This window comes from Notamacropus eugenii, chromosome 1, assembly GCF_028372415.1.
Source record: "Notamacropus eugenii isolate mMacEug1 chromosome 1, mMacEug1.pri_v2, whole genome shotgun sequence".
In the NCBI taxonomy this organism is placed as follows: Eukaryota; Metazoa; Chordata; class Mammalia; order Diprotodontia; family Macropodidae; genus Notamacropus; species Notamacropus eugenii.
In genome coordinates this window covers 743,859,990-743,868,366 of record NC_092872.1, presented here as the reverse complement: position 1 = coordinate 743,868,366, position 8,377 = coordinate 743,859,990, and the positions used below count along the sequence as shown (strand labels likewise).

Below are 8,377 nucleotides of genomic sequence, written 5' to 3'. Positions count from 1 at the left end.
GGCTAGGCTAAGCTGCCGCGCGCCCAGGGCTGCTCTCCGCCCGCTCTCACCTTCGGGACTCGGCGTGGAGCCGAGAGCCGGTCACTGGCTGGAGGGCGCCTATGGCTCTCCCGCCGCCCTCCAATCGGGCGCGCCTATGCAAACGAGCTCTCCTTATCGGGAAGGAGGCTCCGCCTCCTTGGTGTGTCCCTCTGCTTGCAGTAACCCATTCATGGGGCCTCGGAGCGGCTGTATCCCGGCTCCCCCTCTCTCAGAGCAGCCAGCTTCTCACTAGATCCATTTCTTCCCTTGGCTCTGACAATTCATCCTGGGATTTTCTCCCCCACTCACTCCACCTTTTTTTTTTTTTTTTTTTTTGGTTTGGAGTTGGAGTGGTGGGGAGGAAGGGGAGGGGGGCTGGGAGGGAGGAAGGGGGCGAGATTAGGCAGCCGTCCATCTCCTCCTGCTTCTCCCAGAAAACAGGTGATGCTCCTGGCCAGCGAACGCTCTCTGGATGCAGGCCGGGCTGCGGCGGGAAGGATGTTATAGGCGAGCGGAGGTGAACGCCGGCGGTAGGAGCGAACTTGCCCAGGGAGGGGAGGGGAGGGCAAAGCAAGCCAAACTTTGACGGAGGCCTACATCGCCGAGCATCGGCTGCAAGCAGAAGCCTGGGCTTCTCCGGAGAGACGCGGGCGGACGGACAAACTTTGGCTCTTCGTTTCTTTCGAGGACTTCTATTTTTTGGGGGAGGGGGGGAAGGAACATTTGACTGCGAGTCTTGTGACTATTCAAGGCTCGGTGGATATTGTCCTTTAAACACACACACACACACACACACACACACACACACAAGCAAAAACAAGAAAAAAATCTTTTTTAAAGAGTCATCTGTTCTAGTGGATCAGACTTTTTAAATGTTTGGGATTCAAGATACGTTAGGAAGAGGACCAGCTCTGAAAGAGAAAGCCCTAGGCGCAGAGATGGATTCGGTTCGGTCCTGGGTTCGAAACGTCGGAGTGGTGGATGCAAACGTTGCGGCACAAAGGTAAATTTATACCCATTCTTGCTTCTCCAGTTTCCTTCTTTTCCCTCCTCTCCTCTTCTTTCCTCTTTTATTCCCTCCTCTTTCACATTTTCATCTCTTCTCTCTCATCTCTCTCTTTTCTTTCTCATTCGCTTTCTCATCTCTTTGCTCTTTTTTCTTCTGTGTTTTCTTCTCTCCGCTTTTCCTCTTTTTTTTCTTCTCCCATTCTCCGTCTCTGTCTTTCTACTTTCTTTTTCTCTCCCATCTCTACTCTCGGTCCTTCTCATTTTCTCTCATCTCTCTGTCCCTCTCATCTCTCTCCCCCCTCATGTTTCTGCTCTCCCCATCTGTCACGTTCTCCTCTGAACGCTGTGGCTTCATCTTGAGACCTCGCCATTCCTACTTTCCCTCCGTCAAAGGGCTCTCTGTCATTTGAAAATAAGGGAACCGAGCCTCCGAGTTGCCTCTGTAATTCTGTCAGCCTGCCCCTCCTCACGAACTCCTGAACAAGTCTCATGCGTGTTTCAAACCCCCAGTCCGGCCCTCCCAGACCAGCACCTCCAGCGCCCTCGTCTAGAGGTCCGAGTCCCCGAGGTCCGAGAGCTCAGCTGTCACTTTCCCGGGAGCCCGAGGATGTGCCCGAGGCTGAGGCAGCGAGGGAGACCCCAGTTAGCGAGCAGCTGTCACCCGGCGCCACCACCTGAGAGGACAAGAAAGAGAGAGGTTTCGCCCTAAACTCGGGAGTTAACCCCCACCCCTCCTGCCATTTGGGCCGATCGCCCCCATCCCCCAGCCCAGCCTGGCTGCAGGGCTGGCGGCAGAATGTCCAGCTGGGAGAGGCGGCTCCGCTCGGGGAGAGAGCCAGCAAGCCAGCCTCGGGAAACTGCAGGGAGCCGAGCCGCAGGAGAGTCTGGAAAGTCACGGGAAGGAAAGAGAAGGAAAGGGGGAGGAAAGAAAGAAAGGGAAGGGAAAGGAAGACACACGGAAAGGAAAAGAAGAAAGAAACAAAGGAGAAAGGAAGAGGAACATGCACAGATAGGCGAGAAAAACAAGGGGAAAATGAAGGAAGAGAACTTGACAGAAGGAAAAGTTGGAAGGAAAGAAAGGAAACAAAAAAGAGGAAAGAAGGGAAAGGATGGAGGAAAAGAAGAAAGTGAAAGAAAAAAGAAAAAGGCACACATAAAATAAAGAAGTAAGAATAGCAAAGGAGAAATAGAAAAAAAGACTTTTAGGAAGAAAGAGGAGAAAGAAAAAGAAGGAAGAACAGAAGACAGGAAAGGAGAACAGAGAGGAGGTTTAACATTCAAAGTCAGTTTGCTTCGTGAACGAGAGCTACAAACTTCTTTTCCTCTTGTTTTCAGAGGTCCCTGGAATTGACACTGAGGCAAGAGAAATGCCATATTCGTGTCCCCAGTCCCCTTAAATGCTCCTTTAAAAAGTAGGCCGCCTGTTGGATACCTTTTGCCTTGAACCCGCAGCGGTTTGCTGTTAATCATCCCCCCCCCCCCTTTTTTGCTTGCCCTTTCTCACCCTCAGCAGCTGCTCCAGAGGTCCAAGGCACTGCTTTCCTAGGTCCAGCGCAATCCACCTAAGACCAAGCTTCTCCCTTCCCCTTTTCATAGTCCACAACCAAACCCCTTCCTAGGGAAGCTGCCTGAAAACCGTCGCTGTGCCCGGCTGGATCGAACCTGCTTCCTGGGCCTGGAGTCCAGTCCCAATCCTGCCTAACCGAATTCAGAGCTCTGATTCAGGTAGCAGGTCAGCTAAGGCCCAGATCAGTGGACCTGATTTCTCAGGGCCATCCAACTGAAACTCGGAGGTCGGCACGATTTTCTTCGAAGCCCGCTTGGGGAGCAGCCCAGCCGAGGCAGAGACTTTCTCTGCTCTATGGAAGAGACTGTTTCCAAACGCCTCTCTTTTCCTGGGAGATTTGGGAACAACTCCCTCTTCTTCACCCCCTCAAGATAACCAGCTCTCCAAGCTCATGCCTGTCGTAGGAAGCTTCAGCCATCCCCATCCCCCAGAACTGGGGCGGGGGCAGATGAAACTTCACGGAGAAGACACAGCCGGGGTTACTCACAAACTCTCCGAAGACGATGAGGATCCCAGTTTCCTCCAGTGATATTGTAGAGAAACTGTCTCTCCCTCCAACCTCTGCCCCTCCTGACCATTTTTCTTAAGAGTGAAGGCACCTTGCGGTCTCAGCTATGAGGTACTGAACGCTCTTGGGGACCTTTGCCCAGCTCAGCCCCAAAGTTTAAGCGAACACTCCAAGGCCTGGGAGGTGGCGTTTTGAAGCCCAGGAACTCCCAAACTAGAACTGAACCAGTCCTTCGGGATAACTGGACAAGCGACTTCTCGGGGCTGTTGGCTCTGTGTACACACAGGGTGCAAGAACCGGCGAGCACCGCTCATCCATCCATCCGTCTGTCCATCCATCCATCCGTCAATCCACCCCCCTTCTTGCCCTCATTTTTTCTCTTTGGGGAAAAATGCCCAAGCATCAGTCGGTCTCCTTTCCTGGGGGGAAGGATTGGCTGTTGTAGTGGAAAGATATTCATCCTCACTAGAGAGCTTTTCATCTTTTAAATAAAACTTTGGATTCTCCAGTTCCACTACCCCTGGGGTTGTTCCCTCGAAGTCATTCACTCCCTTCTCCCTACTTGGGGCTTCACCTGGGACAGAAGGACTCTGGGATTAAAGGAGAATTAGACAGAATCTGGGTCCCAGATGAGCAGGACTTTCCTGCACAAGAGTCTGGAGGTGGATAAGGCCTTTAGCTGGGCCTGGGGAAAATGGGACCTGGTACCTGGTACTTCTTTTTGGCCGTCCGGGCTTGCTTCTTGGACTTTGCCTGTTCCCAAGGCTGCTACTTCAGGAGTCAGTTTTGGTTCTGTCCCCAGTTTAGGAATCTTGGGGGGTGGGGGTGGGGAGGCTGGTTGGACGAAAACAGAAGATTACCAGTTCTAGAAAGGAGAAAGAGGGAAAAGAAATCAGTCCTCAAACTAGGATGACAAGTTGGCTCTTCCTGCACAAACGAGTGGTTGCTAACAATATAGTAATAGTCAGGGTGATTAACCCCACTCAGCACCAGTTCCTTTCTCTGCTCCTTCCCAGGCCACCCAACCCAGGTATTGGGGTAGGAAAAGACTCGGAGAAAAGTGGGGGGAGGAGTGGGGGGTGCTTAGAAAAGTAAACAAACAGAAGGGAAGCTCCGTCAGGGTCCTGTGATCTCAGACCCCAAGGCGAGAGAAAGACCAGGCAGGAAGGACTGTCCTCTGCCGCAGAAATCCAGGCCCGTAGCAGGGACATCTACAACCCCATTTAGTTCAGATCGAAAACTCTAGCCAAGGGGCTCAGGTGCGGATCACATCTAAGAAATTGGTGACCTTTTTGCTCTCTCTGCCTTCGTCAAAGTAACCACCCAAGAAACTGGGGGTCTATTTGTACCTTCCACTGGATGATGGTGCAAGCTCTCCTGCAAAATGCCTGTCAGGTTCCAACTTTTAAGATTAAATAACTAAGGTGCGGAGCTTTATTATAGAAGGCCGAGTTTTTCATGGGGGTAGGGTGGGGGCTCGTCAGTGCCTTTGAGAGACTTTAGAGGCCTGGCTTCTGGGGGAAGGCAGGACTGTGTCCCTCGGTTTCTCAGATGAGAAGTATTTGATTAAAGCGTAACAGCAGTGTTTCTGGGGCCCTCAGTTTTCCCACGACACTTTCTTCTGTTCTTCCGCAGCGGAGTAGCCCTCTCCCGGGCTCATTTTGAGAAACAGCCTCCTTCCAACTTGCGAAAATCCAATTTCTTTCACTTCGTTTTGGCCCTCTATGATCGGCAGGGTCAGCCGGTGGAGATCGAAAGGACCGCCTTCGTGGACTTCGTTGAGAACGACAAAGTAAGATGGGGGGAGAGGGGCTGGGTCAGAGTTTTTTTCCGCCCATCACCAGCGGCCCCCCCATCCCCACCCCCCACTCGCATCCACGACACTTAATAACTCCCTTCTGTAAAGTAGCAGAGAGTCCTTCCATCTGTCACTGCGCCGCCCTGGACAGCTAGGCTCACTCGGGTTGAGGAATGGAGGAATCGCGACCAGGACCCAGGAAAGAACGCCTTACTTCCCCCAGCCCCGTGGCCTCCTCCCCTCCCTTTCCTCTCCTCCTTTAGCCCCTGATCATGTACCTTGCAGATATGGAGCTGCTCCTAGGCCTCATCGGGCACCTTTCCTGACTCCCCATAATTAGCCGCTCTGGTTAATTGCATTTTCAAGCAATTTCCAGAAATAAAGTCCGGTTAAAAAAAAAAAAAGAAAAGGAGGAGGAAGAAAAAGAATTCCTCCTCCCCACGCTGCATTATTATTATTATTTTAAATGACTGGGCCCCTGCCCAAGTAGTCGGTCACCTTGCTTGCAGAGAATTCTGCAGGGAGTCCAGAGCACGGAAAGGCAATCCCTCGATTATCCGTGGAGTCCACTCTCTGCCGGGCTGCTGACTTTTCCGAAGGCCTTTGGGGGATAGGGTGAGAAATACCTCAGCACACCCCCTGGGCTCAGGCATAGAATTCAGAAGCAGGTGAAGACGCTCTGGGCTCTGTTTGCTTGAGCCCAGGAGAAGGGAAGAGGGTAAGTAAAGGGGCTTGGAGGGATCAAGGCAGAGGAAGGCGCGATCTTTTTTCTGAGATCCATTCCACCCGGGTCTTACTTTTTCTTGATGTCCCTTGCCTTTGGAGGAAGACACCGGGGAGGCTGTCACAAGCATACAGGCACACATTCTCATATAGTTTAATACAAAGAACAAAGTATATTTCTGGGGAAGGATATTGTGTTCCCAAATGGTCCTGGCTTTGGAATCTCCACAAATAGAGGAGATTTTTGAGTTGGGGAGAATTGGGCTTCCAAGGTGGTGGTGGTGGGCCCAAATGGCAGAAATATTTGGAACTTTTCTGATGTGCTGGATCGGGAGTTATCAGTTCTGGAGGGGCAAGCGAGGTCGGCCCTTTAACCAAGGCAGGTTAATGTTCAAGCTTTCCGTTGGAGGGTGGAATACTGGGAAGGACATCGAGACACCAAGACAGATTTCTTTTTTTTTTTAATCCCATCTCTTTCTAGGAACAAGGTAACGAGAAGACCAATAACGGCACTCACTACAAACTACAGCTCCTTTATAGCAATGGTGAGGCCTTCTTCTCTGTAGAAAGGGAAGGGATAAGTGGTGGTGGGAATGAAAGGGCGTTTCGGTTTTCAAACGAAAGAGATTTGAACTCGCAACTCTGTGTCTTGATGGGGACATACTCTCAGGTGACTTCCACCGCAGGAACTGGGGAAGCATCAGAAGTTGAGCAGCCTAGGGAGGAAGCTATGGCAAAGGGAGGCTGATTTAGTGGGGAAACTGAGTCCAGCCTGGGTCCTTGGGTGCGCAGCGTTAGCCTGCGTCACGCGCAAGGAGAAAAACCAGAAAACTAAGAGGCTCCACTGAGCTCAAGTTTTTTTGGGGGGGGAGGCGTGAGGGAGGGTACCGGACAGGCTAGTAACTTTTAGTTTTCCCACCCACCAGAGTTTCTCACACCCTCTTTTTCTTAAGTGTAACATCAAAGCTCTTAGCTATTAATTTAGTGGGGGAGTTGGAGGGGTTATCTCTTCACTGAGTCTGGGTGCCGGGGAGAAGTTGGCTCTCTTCAGTGCCACATGTGGTGGGGCCACATGAATGACTTTTCTGCCTTCTGCACTCACCTTCCTAGGGGTCAGGACCGAACAGGACCTCTTTGTCCGACTCATCGATTCCGTCACGAAGCAGGTGAGCTGAGCCGGTCGGCTTCCGGCCTCTTTTCCTCCCCCTTCATTTCTTTCTGTCTGCCATACTCCTTCTCTATCTTCTTACTGCTGGGACTTTCTGTCATTTTCCTCCCACCGCTCATCTTTTCTCTCTCATTGCCCCTCTAGGCTTCTCTCAAACTCGCTAGCGGCAACGTCTAAGCCTTGGGTTCCTCGTAGGCTGAGAGGTGCCAGTGAGGAAAAGAAAAGAGAGTAGGAAGGACCCCACTTTCTAATTAACCGACTAGCCCCGGATGACAATCTCAAATTGATTTGAAACAATTTTGGGGAAGGAGATTCAGGAAAAAATCATTTTCCTTCCTAGATATATATTAATACTTGACAGAATGGTGGCTTTCTTTTTCTTTGCTTTTATTTTTTTTTAACCTCGCCCCGCCAAGTTTTCCTAACGACTACCTCAGTTGTCCATTTCACTCCTCTCCCCATTTGCTAGAGAAGATCTGGGAAGCCATCATTAAAAAATGCAGGACGAGAAAGATTTATTTTGTGTTTGTTTTTAAATCGTCTTTCCTCTTCTCTTTCTCCTTCATTCTCTTCTGGCAGCCCATAGCTTATGAGGGACAGAACAAGAACCCGGAGATGTGCCGAGTTCTCCTCACGCACGAAGTCATGTGCAGGTAAGCCGAAATTTCTGGGAGATCGCTGAACGATCCTCTCTAGAGAGAGGGAGAGACAGGGAGAGACACTTGGAGACTCTTCTCTCATCTCACTCCCCTCAGCGAAAGACAAACTGACTGAAATATCAGAAACAGACCCCTTCTCCCGTCTCTGGCTCCTGCCTCTCCCTTTCCGTCCCCACTAGTACATTTCTAGGACGGCTGTTAAAAGGCTTGACAGTGGCAATTAGAAGGTGAGCAGGCTTGTTCCAGCCGACTTTCCGGAGAGAGTATCCTTCATCTCAGAGTAGACAAAGTAACTGTAATGACTGTCAAGAGGGTCAAAGAGGGGGGTCAAAATTCCACAATTTTCCTAGGACCTCACCGGTAATCTTGGAAAGCGAAGGAGAAACAACCAGTTCCCCAAATATATAACTTGAACCGGGCGGAGTGGGGCTGGACAGTTTCCATGTTCTAGACGAGAAAACATTGGCGGGCAGGCAAGGGGGGAAAAGACGACTTGATGGGTGTGACCAGTTTCAGAGAGTCTTCCAGGATAGGGATAGGGGAGACCCTAAAAAGAGAGCTAACCCTAGCATCCTGGACTAGCATAGAGACTACTGGCCTGTTTTCTTGTTTGCTGCAGAGGCCACCCCGCGTATGGGGATGAGTTTCCCGGGTTCTGACACTTGTCAAGTACTGACTGGGTCTAGCCTTAGTGAAATGGACTAGGGTCCTTTTAATGCATTTGTGCACGCAGCAGAGGTGTTAAGTCTCGCCTTGGGTTGGGAAGAGAGATTGTGTAGGGTGTATTTAGCCCAGGTAGATAAAACAGGCTTGGGGGAGGCACCCGTATGTTTTCTAAGTTCATTTTCGCCCGAGGAAATGTGTCACCTATGATTTCACCTCGAAGGGAAATTGCTCAGGTCCTCCCGCCGCTGGTCAGCGCCAC

The 8,377-nt window shown here is 51.0% G+C and overlaps 1 protein-coding gene across 1 annotated transcript in view; it reads left to right on the top strand.

Annotated features, from left to right (window-relative positions):
* The first annotated feature begins 394 nt into the window (after positions 1-394).
* Positions 395-8,377, top strand: part of EBF2 (EBF transcription factor 2) — a 258,990-nt gene continuing 251,007 nt past the window's right edge. The window contains exons 1-5 of the mRNA XM_072637683.1: positions 395-1,024; positions 4,740-4,896; positions 6,107-6,170; positions 6,736-6,791; positions 7,373-7,446. Coding sequence (XP_072493784.1) covers positions 894-1,024; positions 4,740-4,896; positions 6,107-6,170; positions 6,736-6,791; positions 7,373-7,446 — 482 coding nt within the window. The 5' untranslated portion in view covers positions 395-893. The remainder of the gene's footprint in view (positions 1,025-4,739; positions 4,897-6,106; positions 6,171-6,735; positions 6,792-7,372; positions 7,447-8,377) is intronic.